The sequence below is a fragment of the Gordionus sp. m RMFG-2023 genome, chromosome 1 (genome assembly GCF_954871325.1).
Source record: "Gordionus sp. m RMFG-2023 chromosome 1, tfGorSpeb1-WG-v2, whole genome shotgun sequence".
Classification (NCBI taxonomy): Eukaryota; Metazoa; Nematomorpha; class Gordioida; order Chordodea; family Parachordodidae; genus Gordionus; species Gordionus sp. m RMFG-2023.
The window spans coordinates 44672432-44692198 of record NC_088775.1 but is presented as its reverse complement, the minus strand read 5'-3'; the positions used below and the strand labels follow the sequence as shown (position 1 = coordinate 44692198).

Below are 19767 nucleotides of genomic sequence, written 5' to 3'. Positions count from 1 at the left end.
TTCACTCAAAATTTACCTAATTCTATACTTAAATATATAACATTAATGGAACTTATAATAAGGCCAAGCATCCTTATAACTAAAATGTTCATATCTTATTAAATATAATAATTTGAATCATATTTTATTGTCAATTACAATCAAGGACCCGGAGTGAACCGTAACGAACCGTTAAACCATTACAAACCGTTATAAATATCTGAATCATAACCGTAACCGACCGATATAATTATTTTTTGAAGGAGTAAAAAGAACCTTTATAAAAAAAATTAAACCAGTTTAAACCGGTTCAGATTTTATATTTTAGTAATTGAAAAAATTTGAATATCCAGAATTATGTAAATTTGCTCTTATAGTAATGGCGGTTCCCGCAACACATGTTTCTATGGAAAGGGCCTTTTCGGGGCTAAAATTTGTGTAATCCTCTCAGCAAACAAATATGAATCCATTTATATTAAAAATATATTACTTATGCGTTCAAATAATATATTTAAAGATGTGTTATTTTGAATCTTAAAAATAAATTAGACGATGGTGTTGCTACAATAAAAAAATTTTTTTAAACCGTAATGAACCATTATAAACCTTTACAATTAGCTGAACCGAACTGAACCTTTATAAATTTTTTCTTAAGAATCGTAACCAAAACGTACCCAATATAATTTTTTTTACATACTGAACCATTATAAATAACGGTTCGGTCCCTGATTACAATAGATATATATGAAATCGATCTTATTATCATGCTAATATATTTATATATGGTAACTAAAATTTTCATATATAATTGAAGTTTGCAAGATTTTAATTTTAGGTCTGATATTATATTAAAATTGAAATATAATATGAAAAATAACATATTTATATAATAATTATTATCATTTTATATATTAAATTTATAAAATATTATATTTTAACCTGTAATAACTTTTCTTGAAGACATATCATTTTCATACAATTTTATTGTTTTTTCATAATCTTTTATGGTGAAAATTTTCCTATTTGGAATTTTGCGTATATATTTGCATCTCATAATATTATAAAAATTAATTGATTGATAGTGCCGACAAGCCACGAATCTACTAACCCCAATGGTGGTAATATTAATAATATGTTTAGGAATTACATATCAATCTGCAACTTTCCCTATTAAAATAGTTTTAACTTTTATTACTGGTTTTAAAATAAAATCCCTAAAACGATAAACCCTTTGCGCCGGCTAGCATTAGTATCCCCTATTACTCATCAGAACTTGATAACGAGGGTCTAAATATAAAGAAGCATATCATATTATTTTGTAAATAATTATTCTCTCGAATTTTAATGTGTCCAAGATTTCATGCAAAAAAATTTTGTTATCTTTTCTAAATCCAAAATGCATTTACTAAAATGCCATATATATCAGACAATCACATTTGTTCTGATTGCAGTCTCAATGCTGTTATTTTTAAAGGTTATGATAATCTAGTAATATTTATAAACTTACAATCATTTTTAGTCATTACGACATCATATATACCTATAAAATCTAAGCAGAAATCTTTTACACTCAAAAATCATTCCAGAAACTGAGGACCAACGAGTTGTGCAATCCAATATTTTCCATTGGCCTTTTCATTGATTTAAGTATTATAACAATCGTGGTAGTTCTTAAATATTTTATAACCTCCCTCGCTTTATCAATAATAGTTTTAACGTCAATATTTTTCAGGACATGGTTAAGAGCTAACTGGAGAGGGGCTGCACACTTGAAGCAATATAAATTGGTGGGTAAATCTTCCATCATTTCCTCAAAATTAATTACTTCTTCATATGTCATCATAATTATCATCATTTTCTGAATATCCATTTAATTAATTCATTTTATAAGATTCGCGCCATTATCCATAGTAATTATATAAACATGTTTTATAGGAATATCAAATTCATTCAATGTTTCTAATATCATTCTTTTTATTGGAATCTTTAAAAATAACATGCTTTTCTGATTTTTATGGCATATGGGTTAAATGCCGATTTGATTTAGACAAGATTTTTTGTATTGGAACATATGAAAATTCGAGAGGATAACAAATTATAAAATAATGTATTACATGCTTCTCCAAATTTAGACTTTCATCAAGTTCTATTGAGTTAGGAGCAAAAACTGATGGATTAAGATCATCTTAAAGGGTTATAAGATAAACTATACTCAATTCTTTATAAAATATTGGAGGCCACTAAATCTTCTTATTCGATAACTGGTTGTTATAATAATAATAAAGATACAGTTACTGATTTTGAAAATTTACTTTTAAAATTATCAGAAAATAAATATGAGGAAGAACAAATTCCTATCATAATCGAAAAGTTCACAAAGGTCAAAAGAAAAAGATGAAAATATTTTGAAATTCTGGTAAGAAAATTCTTCCATGTATCCAGAATTACACACCATATATAGTGTTATGGGTATATCAGCGACACAAATACATTAATTTATAATATATTATAAAGATAGCTATTAAATTTGAGTCAGCATAGAACGAGCCTTTTCTTCCTTGAAATATATATTGTGAGATTTATCTTAAAGAGGATAATTTACAAGTTATGATTCTTAATTGAATAAAACATTTAAAATTAAAATTATTTTTTGCTAGTAAATTATGTTTATGATATATGGAGTAGAATAAAATATAAAAAAAAAATTGTATTTTCTTAATCTTGGGTCAATATTTTTATATGCTTTCCAAACTACCCTTTTTTTAAATTTTTACGAACACTTTTTTTTGGATTGACATCCCTGTTATATAGCATCTGAGTCTATCAAGGTAATTGAACAAAATTATCTCACTAATAATGCAAAAAAATGTGAAAAAGGTCCGGAGTCTTGCTAAGACAAAATATAAGATCATATTGAAATCAAACAAATTATCAAATATAAAAAATTTAATGTTATTATATCGGCGATTTTTACAGAAAGGCAAATATCGAATGGATATATAAATCGTGATGCGAAAAATAAGGAAGGTTTGCAAGAAAACGCAATTTCAAATTTATTCAAAGATAAACGAATAAAGCATATTATACTGCATAAAGGATATAGAAACATATTAGACGTAGCACTGACTTTTCTGGAATTTTTTATTACAAAATTATAATTGTAGTGCCAGATACAGTGGTATTATTTAAGGTACCAAAAATATTTTGTGGTGTAAAAGATAAATTGAATCCAATAGAAAAAAATTAACAACTAAACAAGATCGATACCGATGATGATCATACCAATGATCAATTGAGATTTACAACAATAAAACTGAGTTAAGTAAATGAGGTACAATATACTAAAGCAAAAAAGATGAGTTTTTCTTGAAGGTGGGAAATGTATAATAAGTTCAAGTTCAACAACGACTTTATTATTAATATTTATTCATTTCTATTCTCACTAACAACCATTTCATTTAATACCTTTACCTTAACTCATTTATTTATTATTTAAATTTTCATCTCAAAACATTTTGGTACAACTTAATTTTATAAAAAACAGCGTAACTTGAAATTATTTTTAATTTTTATTTGTCCTCCGTTATTCAATTTTTAACAATATTATCAACTTTTATATTATTTTCTTCTACTTAAAAATGCTTAAAACTTTTTGGCAATTGTTTTAACTTAAATTGCACTTTAATTTTATCCTTAAAGTAACATTCATAATATTAACAAAATATTTTGGCCTTCTAATTTTATGTAAATACCTTATTCAATTTATATTTTATTTTAAAAATACTAAATATTCTTAAGTTTTGGTATTTAAATAAAATAGTAGCTGATGGCCTGTCAAGAATGATAGGGAATCAGAATTTTCTCCTTTATTCAATGATGGTTGAATAATAAATTTTACCTTTATTTTTGTAATAGAAACAATTAGCCTCAAAGGCAATTAAATATATGATGAATTTAAAATATATATATTATTAATTGTGTACGACGATTAATTGTTTGTTTTGTAAAATATATATATACTGCGGTACAAAAGGTAAAAAGTTGTTAAATTTATAATAAAAATTGATTTCATCACAATGGCGCAGTCGTTTCAAATGGAGAAATATAATATAAAGGAGTGCAATATGGAAGTTTATTTATCAAAAATGGAATATTTAAAATCGCAAAAATAGAAGATAAAAAATCATTTTTATTAGCGAATATTGGATTAGCGGTTTATTCTTAATTAATTAATTTGTGTTTGCCAAAGACATTAGAGGAAATATCATATGATGACATAATTAAACTTTTAAAAAATTATTATATGAAGAAGACAAACTTCATATTAGAAAGATATTATTTCTTTAAAATGGAACAAGAAAAAGATGAAACCATCGTAGAGTATATTAATAAATTAAAGATAAAGGCAAAGACGTGTGAATTTAAAGATATGTATAATACAGTATTGCGGGACAAATTAGTGTCAGGAATTAATAATGAAAAAATTTTAATGAAATTAATTAACACGCAGGACTTTACATGGGAAAGTGCAATACAAATCGCGACCGCAATGGAGACTACAGAAATGATGTCGTATGAAAAATTATCTGCAGGGAAGGAGATAAATAAAATCTCAAAAACAGTAACAAGGGAGCAGTATGACAAGTACAAACCAGTATCAAAAATTATTTGCTATTATTGTGGATTAGGAGATCACATAAAACCGAAGTGCCCTAATTTGAATGCCATCTGCCATAATTGTGGGATAAAAGGACATTTACAAAAAGTATGCAGAAGGAATCGTGGGAAGAAAGAATATATTCGAACGATAGATGTTCCAGAAAATGAGCGAGAAAGTTTTGAGGATTGGGAATTTCCAGAGGAGTCTCGAGAAAAATTTGAGGTGAAATTATTGATAGATAAAATTTATATTAAATTTTTAATTGACACAGGATCGGCAGTCTCCATTTTGAATATAGAAGACGTTTACCGTTTAAAAATACCAGTAACAAAAACGGATTTAAAATCTTATAATAATGTAATGATCAATATTAAAGGTAAGTGTATATTACCCGTTAATTATATGAATAAAGTTATATATCATGAATTTATGATTGTAAACAATGGGATTAACTTGATAGGTAGAAACCTAATAAACAAATTAAAATTAATAAAAATAAATCAATGTAATATAGTTAATGAGGTTTGGGAGGATAATATTGTACATAAATTTTCCTTATTATTCACTAAAAAATTAGGTTTACTAAGAGGTTTTAAGGCCAGTTTAGCGGTAAAATCCAACCCACATTTCAATGTATGAAAAGTAGACCGATACCATTTGCGTGGAAGGCAAAACTCGAAACGGAATTACAACGACTGGAATCCATGGTAGTTTTAGAAAGACTAAAATACTCGAATATCGCTTCTCCGATTGTACCCGTATTGAAGAAAGATGGATCTTTACGAATTTGCGGTGATTTCAGACAAACGGTTAATGCAAATATTTTGATAGATAAATATCATTTACCCAGAATTAATGAATTATTAGCCACACTAGGTAATGGGTGTAAATATACACTATTAGATTTATCCGAAGGGTATTTTCAAATAGAGCTAGATGAGGAGGCAAAAAAACTGTTAGTAATCAACACGCCTAGTGGATTGTCGTTTCACACGACTTCCGTTTGGGGTAGCCTCAGCGCCAGCGATTTTTCAACAAGCAATGGATTCATTATTAAAGGGATTACCTGGAGTAGCGGTATATTTGGACGATATAATAATTACGGGGGAATCAATTGAGAGTCATAAGAAAAATTTGATAAATGTATTAAAGACGTTAGAAATAAACGGTATGAAATTAAATCTAAAAAAATGTGATTTTTATAAAGAAAAGATTGAATTCTTAGGTCATACCGTTAGCGAAGAGGAAATTACGACAACAAATAAGAATGTCAATGCAATTTTAGACGCACCGTTACCTAAAAACGTTAAAGAATTACAAGCTTTTATCGGTATAATAAATTATTATCAAAAATTTATAAACAATTTTTCTATTGCCGCTCCATTATATAGGCTTTTAAGGAAAGATGTGCCATGAAAATGGAATGAAACAATTGTAATTAATAAATTTAAAAAATTAATATCAGAAGCACTAATTTTAACACATTATAATCCGGAAAAACCGATAATTCTAGCTGCTGATGCGTCTCAACATGGAATAGGATCAGTTATATCTCATATCATTAACAACGAGGAAAAACCGATTGGATACGCGTCTCGAACATTAAATGCTGCCGAACGAAATTACAGTCAGATAGAGCGTGAGGCTTTAGCAATTATATTTGGATTAATTAAATTTAAACAATATTTAATTGCCAGACATTTCATTATCATTACTGACCATAAACCCCTGATATCGTTACTTAATCCACATAAAAGAATAACAGATATGTCATCAAGATTAGTAAGATGGTCATTACTACTAGCAAATTATGATTATGAATTGCAACTTCGAGGGACGAAAAAAAATAGTAATGCGGATATGCTTTCCCGGTTTCCAATTGACGGTAAACCATCTGCTTGGGAAGAGTTAGATATTAATTTAATAGTATCGGATGCTCCACAATTTATTTCAGCGTTAGATATAAAAGCACACACAAGAAATGACCCGGTATCAAAAGTTTCACGTTACCTTACAACTGGATGGCCAAAGATAATAGAGGAAAATCTAAAACCGTTTTTCCAGCGCCGAAATGAACTCACGATGGAGGCAGGGTGTATATTATGGGGATTAAGAACCATAATTCAAAAAAAATTACAAGTAAATATTTTGTCTTTTTTACATATGGGGCATCAGGGTCATACTAAAACAAAATTATTGGCACAAGAGAACGTTTGGTGGCCGAATATTAACGAAGATATCGAATTACACGGTAAGAATTGTGAATTATGTCAAACAAATAATCCTGGCAATAAAACGATCATAGGGAAATGGCCCTCCGCAAATAAACCATGGGGAAGAATTCTTTAGATTTTGCCGGACCAATTAACGGAGATATATATCTAGTAATAATAGATAGTTTTAGTAAATGGCCTGAAATACAAAAAATGACGACGAATAATTTTACTGAAGTAAGAAAATTGTTAAGACTTTTTGCTATTTTCGGTTACCTCAATATGATTGTTACGGATAATGCCCCCCCCCCCATTTCAAAGTAGAGAATTTAGTTTATTTTGCAAACAATTATCAATTAATAGTGCCCCATACCACCCTAGAACCAACGGAGAAGCGGAGCGATTAGTACAAACTTTTAAAAAAATTTTAAAAAAACATAATGGTTATAATAAAATACAAGATTTTTTGTTTAATTATCGAAATACGCCACAAATAACCACAAAACAATCACCAAATTCAATTATGCTTAAATTTCAACCCATAGGACCTATACAATTAATAAAACCAATTTATCCTCATCCATATATACCTCAGTTACCAGGTTTTTTTAATATAAATGAAAAAATATATGCAAAAGATTTTAAAAAAGATAATTGGATTCCAGGTATCATCGTTAAAAGATCAGGACTAATGACGTTTTTAGTTGAAACTAAATTAGGGGTATGGAGAAGACATATTAATCAGTTAAAACATAGGTTTGACAACTCCGATTTAAAAAATAGAGAGGAGGGAAGAGAAGAAGAAACGATGCAAACTACACCACAAATGAATGAAATGGATCATATACAAAATTCGATAGCAAAAGACATAGATCCTATACATGAATTGGTGACCAAAGACATGGATACAATACAAGACTCAATAAACAAAGACACCATCATAAATTATAAGATGAAAATCGACAGTAATGAGCAAACGGTGGTAGAGAACGAAAGTACAAGCAGCCGTTATCCAAAACGGATAAGAAAACAATTTATACCGTTTCAAATCGAGAGCCCAAAAAGGAGAGAATAGATGTAATAGAAACAATTAGCCTCAAAGGCAATTAAATATATGATGAATTTAAAATATATATTATTAATTGTGTACGACGATTAATTGTTTGTTTTGTAAAATATATATATACTGCGGTACAAAAGGTAAAAAGTTGTTAAATTTATAATAAAAATTGATTTCATCACAATTTTATGATGGATAAATCAGAAATTTTCCTATCTTATGAGATGTGATTCAGAAATTTATATTTATTTAGATGAAGGGTTATCTAAAACTTTTCATTATTTTTGATAAAATATGTTTATTATATTTAGTAATTATAATTTATGTGCACAATAAAAAATCTTTTAAAATTGATGGAAACACATGGTTTTAGCTAAGATTATAAACTAAATAATAAAAAGGTTATTATTTTTTTAACATATCTTAATTTTAAAATTTATATAATATTATAAAATAATATAAATTTGAATATAAAATAAAATGAAATAAGTTAGTAAAATTCGCGATATATTTTATAAAAGGTATGTAGAAATCGCGATATATTTATAAAAAATCATAAGTAGAAATCGCGACATATTTTATAAGAGGTCACTCAAATATTATAATTATTTTAATTAATATTTTTATTTAATTTTATTTAATATTTTAATTTTATTTTAATAAATATTAAAATTTATTTTAATCTATTACTTTAGTTTACATTTTATTTCACGTCTAAAACAAAAATAAATTTCTATTCACTTGTATTTGTAATTTATACTAAAAAATATTTTTTTGCTAGAAGAGTTTTGTGAGGCAAGGTTAAATTAAATAAGTTTGCAAAACTCATATAGTACGCATGTATTTTTTTATGAATTACAAATAAAAATTTAGTTTAAAAGATTTTTTATTGTGCACATAAATAAATATACAAAAATATTTCATTAACATATTTAAAAAAAATAATGGAGAATTTTAGAATAACCTCTGATCTATATAAATTTCTGAATAACACCTCATAAGATAAGAAAATAAAGGTGAAATTCATTATTCACCCATCATTGAATAAAGGAGAAAATTCTAATTCCCCATCATTCTTGACGGACTATCAGCTAGTAACTTATATTTTTGATAACGAGTCTTAAAGGATCCCTAAAATATGTTAAACTTAATGCATGATCACAAAAGGCATAATTTCTTTTGTTATTTATGCCAAAATAATCATGGATTAATATTTCCTCCATATATACACTGCACGATGGCTTTTTTTATTTCCTTGTGTCCAACAATTTATTGAAATGTTTGAAGCATTAAAATCGTAATTTCTTTCAATTAACAATTCAGCAATTATCAGAAATTTTGTGCAATGATTTAAATAAAGCATATCTGTGGTTTGCCCATTCCTTTAGTTCAAATAAAGTCAGATGAGAATTGAAATAATTCAATTATTGAAATTAGAGGCCTTCATTTATTCATCAGACCCAGACTTAGGTCACCAAAAATAATTTGCAGTCCCAATCCATGTTTGATAAGAAAATTTAAACCCAATCCCATCCAAAGTTTCAAAAATTTTGTCCAAATCCATAGCCAAAAATTTAATTTATTGTTTTAAAAGAAAATAAACAATATTTCAATGTGTTTTGGCCATCACTTTATTTGTACAGAGATTTATTATTATTAAAAATAAAAAAATGCAATATATTTTAGTTAGTCAGTTTAATAGGCTAAATTTAAATAAAAATTTAGGCCCAAGGCCAAAGGCCAAATTTTTGTATCAAAAACCCAGACCTGACCCAGGCACGTTAGAAAATATATTATACCTGACACCCCATGGGTCGCAAGCCGCTCCATGAAGATCTCTGATTGAAATGTTTAACCATTTTAAATCATTAAAATATATGTTAACAGAAAGAAAAAATTTTAAAAGTAAATTAAATATAATAAAGATTTTTGTGTTAACAGGGCTACCACTATACTTAACATTATTGAAAGTAGTGATCTACATCAATCAAATTTCCAGACCTAGCCCGATATTTTTTTTAACAAATTTGCCCAACCCAGCTCAATATCTTTTCAAAAAATTTGCCCAGGCCAGCCTTAACAACTTATTTTTTATTCATCTTAACGTACTTATGGCGTATTTATTTTTATATTTTTCATCCTGAACATAATCGATTGATCTTTATCATCAAATCTTATCTTCAACATTATTCCATATTTTACTCCGATAATTTTTTTTATACATAAAACTGTATATTTTATTAATTTAATATACTATAAAAAAATTATAAGATTTTGATTCTTTTATTTTTAAACCAAAAATAAAAGATATATGGAGCCTAGTTTCCTACAAATAAATATAATTTAAAAAAATATTCTACAAATAAAAAATATTAACGCCTTTCTTGTAAAAATTTAAAAATATATCAATTTTATTTCACAAAATTGATTCATATCATATCATCTCAAAATAAGTCCGGACTATCCCAACTTATTTTTAATATTAGGGACTTTTTTTTAAAGTAGACCCTGCTTACTTTTGCAGAAACAAAAAATATAATTTATTTTTATAGTGATTTATATTCAAATTAAATCAATTTGATTGAATCAACCATAATTAATAGTAGGGAGTATAAATTTATATAAGAATCGAATCAAAAATCAACACGAAAATCTATCCCCTTTCTCATCGGTAGTGCTGTTAAACGGTCCGATTTGGATCTATTTTTAAAAACAGCTTGATTAAGATTTTAGCAAAAATTGTATTATGTAAGCCTCGAGATTTGGCAAATAGACGGTCCAAAACCTTACTTCTACCTATGAACAAGATCTCCAGACTTACCTTTTATTTCGGCCAAAATCTTCATCAGGCCATTTTTAAAGATCGACACAAATCGGGTCATTTTACAACACTATCATTGGAGATTGAGGACGCTGTATATATAAATTCCTTCCTATGTACTTACATATCGAATCTATCCTTCTTCCAAATTTTGAAAAAGGCGCTGATGTTAGAAATTCCAGTTAATTGCCACCTGATTTTGATTGTTCGACTTTCAGTGTGTAGCGTCATTTTAAGGATATTTAACTTCACCTCCGCATATTTAAGCTTATTGATAAGCTTAAGCCAGTAAAGCCATGATATATATTTGTTTTTTCCGCTAAATCAATATTTAAATTAAAAAAACAGAAATAAATATAAATAAAAGAAGTATTCATTATTAAAGAATAAATAATGATTTTTAATTGTTGTGTTGTGTTAAACTTTAAATTTATTTTTCAAGTAAGGTTTTAAAAAAATATATACTGCAATGTGAAGCCTTTGATATTGTTTTCGAAAATAATATTGGTATGATAAATGTTGAAAGGGTGGGTCTCCTGAAAAAATCTTGGGAGCTAAAATATATCATAAAATGGAAGAATAAAAAAATTAAAACAATTAATGATTTTCAAAAAGATTTGAAATATTTAATTTCACATTTAAAATCTCTAAATAAAAATTTATTGGAGATAAAAAACTTCTATAAAAATCTTCCTTGTAAAAAATGGTCCACAACATTTTGTTGCAAATTTTTCATTATTACAATCATCTAAAAAATTAGAAGCATTAGTTAAATATTCATTATCACAATGATTTTATAATATGCTCATTTTGTTAAATTGTGATATTAAAAAAACTAACTTGTTTTTAAGAAATTGTTATAAAAAAATAATTTTTAAAATTTGCAAAGCTTGTTTATTTCTGTTTAATTTTTCCCTTTTTCCTCCCTACACTACTTAATCCCAGGCCTATCACTAGATTATCTGCCCTTAGGCATAAACATGATTTTATTTGTTTCCTCTTATATAAATTCTAAAAATATGTACATAATCTTAAAATTTAATATAAAAACTATAAAATTTGCCGATCCTATCCGATATAAAATGGCGTTCTTAACAAAAATAAAATGTTATAAATTATTTTAAAAAAGTTATTTTTATAAATAAAATCGAAATCCATATTTTTTTAATAATAATAATTAATAAACATTCTGCCATATTGTTATTTTTTTCCGCATTCTGTTTATAATAGTGTGCGATAATCTCTTCAGAATCTGTTTTTAGTTAAGCTGGCGATATTGACAGTTACCATCGCCGCAGGTAATTTTTGATAAATTGGAAATTTTCATATTTCTAAAAAGAAATCTTCGATATATTAATGTTAAATATTATTTTAAATATTTATTTAAATTTCATAATATATTTGTTTATTACTTATTATGTATATAGATTAATTTTGTTACTTATTATATAAAAGTGATTTATAATAAAAATATTTTATATACTTTTAGGCAATAAAATTGAATATAAACTATAACTGATCATTATAATATATTTAAATGACATAAGTTATGGTATAATTAAATTATAGATGTTATACTAATAAAAAGTATATTAAAAATTAAAACCATTGGTATCTTTACAGAATACAAAATTAGATATATCGGATCGGTTATCGGCCGATATCAATTTAATATTTGGAATATCGGATCGGCCTCCAAAAAGTGGTATCAGTACACCCCTAATAAAAACCATTTATTATAATTAATTTTCTCTTCTTTCCTGCAAAATTTTGAAGAATTTCTTCTAAATTTAAGACATTAAGTGATTTATGATTCAAAATATAAAATGGAAGCTCAGTCAATCTCAAATGGCTCTTATTAAAGTTAACTTCCAAAAAACTTTCCAGCACTTTCCGGTTACTGGTATCATTAGTATTGTAAAACTTTTGCAGTGTTTGGGTAAATTTCTTGTATTTTTTTTATCATAAGGTCCAACAAGTCAGCAAATTTATTTCCTCAAAAACGTCTAACACATCCATATCAGATATATACCATTGATTAACAATGCAATTGTCAAATCTTTATTATATGGATAAAGTTTCTGAGGTCCAATCAATCAAAAAACTAAACTAATTTATATAAAATTAAAATGGTTCTCAATTGTTTAAATTGATTTTCCATGAATATGACACTTGTAATTAAAAAAAATTGGTTTTGATTTTTTCCCTAGGTTGTTGAATCATATTTGCTTTCATAGTCAAACAATGTTTTTTGGTTTGTTAATGAATCTAGAGTTCTAGTTTAAGAATGTAGATGAAGCTTCTAATTAATTTTTATTCTGACATATAATTCCTAAAAGTCTCATAAAATTTTCTTGTTTTTACAGGAAAATTTAAAAACAAATTTAGACTACAACAGTTTGTTTGAATCAATGCCCAACTAAGATAAGATATCCTGAATACTTGAATGTAAAAAGATTTTTGTACTCTGTCTTAGATACTTTATGTTTAAGAAAATCTTGTAACATTTTTCATTTTCTACACAAAAGATAACAGGAACTATTTTATATTTTTGTTTAAAAAATTCAATATTCACTTTTAACCTTTTCCATGGATTCTTACATTAATTTTGTTGCTTCTCCTTATATTTTAAATTAATATTCATCATACCCAGCCCCTGGCAACATTTGAAAAACATTTATTTGGACTGGTTTAACAGGTAAAAAAATCAAAGGGGCAGGCAGGAAAAAAAATGCCAGACACACTTAATATTTAATAGGAAAAAAATCATTCTAATGCTTAATTTCGTTAAAATTATATATTTTATATTAAATGATGTTAAATGGCTCGATTTTAGTCGATTTTTAAAATGGCTAACTCAATATTTTAGCAAGATGAATATAGTCTAAATCTCGAGATTTTGCTAATAAGTGTCTTTGTGCCATATATGAACAAAATCCTCAGGCCTGCATAATATTTTTTTGAAAATATTTAGTTAACCATTTTAAAAAATCAATTCAAATTGAGCCGTTTAACACTAGAGCTGCTTAATATTATTATTCATTAAAAAAATGATTTCTTTTCTATTTTCTTACAATTTATGTCTATTGCTATAAGAAAATCATGAAACCTAAACCCTCATCGTTATTGGTTATTTTTCTATAAGATATTTCTCTAGATTTTAAAAAACCCAAGCAGGGTGAGGCAATCTTGTAAAAAAATTGGAACAAGGTTAGGTAGTTTTGACAGGCTAGGGCAGGTAATAACTAAATTCCAACTGGGCCAGGTCTAAAAATTTTGCCATTTGCAGACCTCTAATAGAAATTAGATAATTATTGTTATGATTTTTTGTATATATTTATATTAATCATTATTGTATTTATAGGGTGGAATAAAGTATTCTTTTTATTTCACTGTAATATTTTAGGTTTGGATACAGTATACTTGATCTGTAATAGGGCTGTGCTGAGAATATCAGAATGGGCCAATCTTTTTAAAAACTCAATTAATTCCATTTTTTTTGTTTTTGGCTACTTTATAATAGTATATATAATCTTTTTTATTTTATAAATAATTTCATAATTATAAATTAATGAAAGGAATTAATATTCATTTTAATTGTTGTAGTTAAAAAAAATAGTTTGATATTTTACACTATTTTTTGTTATATTATCTGCAAAAAGAAAAGGATTTTAAAATATCTAATGAGTTACATCCAGTAATGGCTCAATTTAGCCAATTTTAAAAATAATTAACTCAAAATTTTAGCCAAGGGTAGATTATCCATGCTTATTGATTTTTCCCACAGATATCAGAAAGGTTTGGACTTCTATTGGCTAAATTTCAAGGCATAGGTAATAATATTTTGTTTAAAATTTTGATTTGGTGCTTTTTAAAAATTGGCTAAATAGAGCTGTTTAACAACACTACATTCACCCATATACATTGGAATTATTTTAAATGATAATATTAACTTATAAAAAATAAAACACATTAAATCCTTCATGAAAGTTAGTTGGTTTTTTTAAAAGTTGAAAAGATTGATATATTTGGCATTGATACAAAGAAAAAAGGGTAAATAAAAATCAATTTAAATATCAGAGGTGTTTTAGTTATATTGGATTGGATCAGTGCAAAATTTGTAGATCGGCACAGCCCTTGGCTGTAATATTTATATAATATTGGTCCATAAAATTGGATGTCATTTATTTGGAATTTATCTTTCTGCTCATTGAAGCAATCAAAAAATATATTATATTTCTCTATGTTATCCTGTTGGTTGTAAATCTCTCTATTTCTACTCTTAATTGTTGAGTCATATACAATTCCTTCATAGCAGTTGGTTAAGAAAACAATGATACTGATTTATTTTACAATTTCATAACTATAGGTAAATTTTTTAATAAAAAGTATCTTGGATTCTATCAAAAGATAAATTTCATATCTCTTTAAACTCTTATTTATAATTTTAAACCAATTATTTTTATTTTTCTATGATTTAATTAAGCTTTTACTATGTATTGGGGGGGGGGCAGGGTATTAGAAGCACATTAAGCTATATCATAATTATTTGATGATTTAAATAGCAGTTACAGCAAATAATATATCTCTAATTTATTTTAAAAATTGGTCAGAAATTAGTGCAATTTTAATTTAATGAAATTACATGATCATGCAAAATTTGATAAGTCTTCTGTATTTTTTCATTATTAATATTTTGATTGTTTCTATCTATCATATCTGGTTGTCCATTAAGTACACAATTCAAACTCAAGAATATATTATCTTTGACTAATATATTTTTTGATTTAAAAAATATTGAAGGTGAAGGTGTTTGAATATTTAAATTTCCCATAATTAGCAGATCTTTGTTATAGTCAAATTCATTAACAATTCTATGTCTGCTTGAAATAGTTTGTAAGGCATATTGATGAAGGTTAATATAAGAATTTGTATAGGCGATATTAAGATCTTTTCTAGCCAATTCGCGACTATAAATATATATTGGAATAATATGACAACGTGGTTTTAACATCATGTTCATGTCTTTCATTCTCTCCTAAATAAATTACATATGATAAACGTTATTATTCACCTTTTAGGAGTAAAACATGTGTGATCGTAAAGGCGTTCACAGGAAAACAAGCATGTATATTTATAGATCATATGACATATATTACAACGCGCGCGTATCGTCCGGTAGTCTCGAATTATTATTAACTTTATACGTTTTGTCGCTTTACGAAAAGGTGAAAAAAGGTGAAATTGAATACCATTTTTCAATAATCAACCCAGCATAATACTTTGAGTTTATATAAATAGGAAGTATAAAGGTAACCAATTTTTTTTAAACTATTATTTAAATATGACATGGAGATATTTTATGCTATTATAATTACATAATTATATTTATATAGTGTATAAAGGTGCATATTCTAATATCAATCAAAAGGGTCACATCCTACCCAGACCAAATCTGATATGTATTATTATGATATTTTGTTTTCTATTATAATATTAAATTTTAGTAGATCAACTTGCCCATAAATATAGACCTTTCAATACTTCATTCAGTCTATAGGAAATATTGTACATATTCTCCAATACTAATATTTCAAATATTATCTTAAATAAAATTAAGGTATATCATACATTCAATAAAGTATTATTACTTTAAAAGTATTTTGTAATAATATTATACTTTGGCTATATTATTTGAAATTAAGATATAATCTTAGTTAAGGAAAATTATTACTATTTTTTTTAACAAAATATAATCCACTAATACCTGTTTCAGATGGCTATGCCTAATCACTTTAAAAAGCATAAAGACTATAATAGCCTTACTGCTTACTTTACATACACAAATAAACCATGCCTTGCACCCTGGATTGTTAAGAACAATTTATTTACTATGTCCAAAGAATGCACGAGTATATTAATTATAGATAAATTTTATATTAATATATTATAGATGCAATCTGCCTTCAAAAAAATTATTTTTCTGTATGATGCTAAAGAATTATAAAGCTATTCAAGATGATATTCCTATTCTCACCCAAGAAGCTGTTGTCAGTGAAAACAATTATGCATTAATTCCATGTAAATATAATATGATTAATACATTTACTATATCAATTATAAAGTTATTCAAGATGATATTTCTATTCACACCCAAGAAGCTGTTGTCAGTAAAAATAATTATGCATCAATTCCATGTAAAATTCAATATAAATAATATTCATTATATCAATTTAATTGCAATGATATTCAAAATTTATTTTCTTTTTAAATAGATCAATCACAATTCAATTTTCAAGATTTATTTTTTTAAAAAAATCAATTTATAAATTAATAAAATCAAAATATAATAATGACTTTTTATATTCTAATAAGTATTTGTACATTAATGATAAATTAATATATTATAAATGCCATACAAAACATTGTAAAGGGAGGAGGATTTTAAATACTCATTTTATAATGACACAAAAGCATATTGATCATAATGATGAAGATATATATAATACGCTCATCACAATCAATATGCTTAAAACAGAACTTATGTTAAATCAAAATATCAGTATTAGAAAGACATACAGAAAGGTTATGAGAGACAGAAAACTCGATCCTTTCTGTATGCAAAACCCCAAAACGTTACCTACCTTTTTATCAGTTAAATCCATTATGGGACGTGTTATTCAATTAACACGACCCCCCCCCTTCCCCTTTCAAATGGTGATATTATATTAACCCAAGAGCACACAAAATCACATTTAAGTTTTTTTAAAACTACAATGTCTACTTTTGCCATATATTCTTTTTTCACGATTTTTCCTCCGTCATGTAATTATATTAATTGTTCAATAATTTTCATGTTGTCAATAAAATAACAGCTATTAGTCTAAGTATTTATATTCTAGTCGGGTCATACAGAAGTGGTATACGCCAATTACAATATTATGGTCGTTCTTACATTTATAGCCTAATTTTATATTGTATTTATCCACAATTTTTGTGATTTTTTATTTATTTATTTATTAACGTTTTGTATTGCATTTATGCGCATTTTTTATCCAATTATTTTTTTCTGTATTTAACGTTATTCGTATATTTATACTAAATGATACCCTTATAAATAATGTATTATAAGATTATATATTTATTTGTGAATCCAATATTATTTAATAAAATAAATATATATCCTTTATTGCTAATAAATGTATAACATTGCAATAAGTATTAATCCAACGATAAAAAATTTATTCAGGTATTTCCTACTAAGTTAGGTAACATATATACTAATAGAATCTCAAAAAAATTAAAAGATGTGAGGAAATCTGTTGATTATATAAATAAGTATAAATCCAACGATAAAAAATTTTTTCAGGGATTTCCTACTAAGTTAGGTAACTTATATATACTAATAGAATCTCAAAAAAATTAAAAGATGTGAGGAAATCTGATGATTATATAAATAAGTATAAATCCAACGATAAAAAATTTATTCAGGGATTTCCTACTAAGTTAGGTAACTTATATATACTAATAGAATCTCAAAAAAATTAAAAGATGTGAGGAAATCTAATTATTATATAAATAAGTAAAAATCCAACAATAAAAAATTTATTTAGAGATTTCTTAGTAAGTTAAGTAATTAACATATACCAATTAATCATAAAGCAATATATTATATAAACCAATATATATTTATATATCTAAATATATTATAAATAATTATAATTAAATTTTATATATGATGTAAATATATTATATTAAATATATATTCAATTATATTCAATATATAAGTAAATTAATATATAAAATATATTATACTAACTATGTTAATAATATTAACTATTATATTATATTTAAATATATTGATTATGTTATATTAAATACTACAAACAATCATATATTTAATTATTTTATATATCAATTAATTTAATATTAAATACATATATTAAATATTTAAATATATTATAAATATTTAAATTTTATATATGATGTAAATAAATAATTATATTCAATATATATATACTAAATATGTTAATAATATTAACTATTATATTAAATTTAATTATATTGATTACATTATATTAAATACTACAAACAATCCTATATTTAATTTTTTTATATATCAATTAATTAATAAATATTTAAATTGTATTATTTACTTTATTAAATTACAAATTTCTAATAATTCGTTACTAATTTAATATTAATTTAAATGATAAGATCTGTCTCATATGTAGTAACCGATTGAAATTTTTTGGCGGCCATGTTTTAATTTTATATTTATATTTTAAAATCTCTCGCTTCAACCTTTAGGGGCCATATTGGTCGCCATTTTAGCTTATTTGTATTTTTGATACTTTTTAATATTCGAGACAGCGGACCCAAATCTTACGCGCGTATATCGTACCGCCTTTACTATTTTTTATTTATAATTAGGTATTTTGTCGGTAAACTTTTTGGGGAATTTCGGATAAGCTTAAAATTTATATGCTCAAATTTTCGGTATCGGGCCGATCCGTTTGTCTGTCTTTTGTCATTATACCATTTCGCTTCAATTTTTCGAAAAATTTTATCTAATTTTCTCCATTTCATCTAATCCTCATTCTCCTCTCTGTAAATGATACCTTCCTTATATAGAAGGTCAAAATATTATAAGAACAAAATATATTTTAACTGTAATTCACCCACCTACAATGGAAAAGGTTACATAGTAAATAACCTATTTACTTTGACCACAGCATGCAATGGTAAATTATTTAATATATAATATGTGATTTATTGTTTTCTAGATGTTTGCAAATATTTGACTGCAAGAAGAGAAAAGCTTTTATAAATATTAAATTGCAGCTGTTTATTATCAATTAAGCTATATTACAGTAAAAGTATATTTATTTTATATTTAAATATTTTATATTGCAGCTCTTTATTGCTCAATTTATAAGCTTTTATAAATATCTTATATTGCAGCTCTTTATTGCTCAATGTACAAGTTTTATAAATATCATATTGCAGCTCTTTATTATCAATTAAGCTAAAT

The 19767-nt window shown here is 25.6% G+C and overlaps 1 protein-coding gene and 1 long non-coding RNA gene across 3 annotated transcripts in view; one reads left to right on the top strand and one right to left on the bottom strand.

Moving 5' to 3' along the window:
• The window catches only part of LOC135931869 (uncharacterized), a 49735-nt gene extending 33787 nt beyond the window's left edge, over nucleotides 1–15948 (bottom strand). The window contains exons 1-4 of the mRNA XM_065469173.1: nucleotides 15808–15948; nucleotides 15379–15771; nucleotides 11199–11287; nucleotides 10858–11052 (exon numbers count right to left, since the gene is read on the bottom strand). Coding sequence (XP_065325245.1) covers nucleotides 10858–11052; nucleotides 11199–11287; nucleotides 15379–15765 — 671 coding nt within the window. The 5' untranslated portion in view covers nucleotides 15766–15771; nucleotides 15808–15948. The remainder of the gene's footprint in view (nucleotides 1–10857; nucleotides 11053–11198; nucleotides 11288–15378; nucleotides 15772–15807) is intronic.
• Nucleotides 15949–15955: 7 nt separating this feature from the next.
• Nucleotides 15956–16930, top strand: LOC135931868 (uncharacterized). Of its 2 annotated transcripts, none has more exons than XR_010573189.1 (6): nucleotides 15956–16045; nucleotides 16130–16195; nucleotides 16241–16353; nucleotides 16510–16645; nucleotides 16687–16814; nucleotides 16859–16930. It is a non-coding gene; the product is annotated as an uncharacterized LOC135931868 (long non-coding RNA). The 2 variants fall into 2 exon arrangements; XR_010573190.1 differs by having other exon boundaries at nucleotides 16241–16374.
• Nucleotides 16931–19767: the final 2837 nt, after the last annotated feature.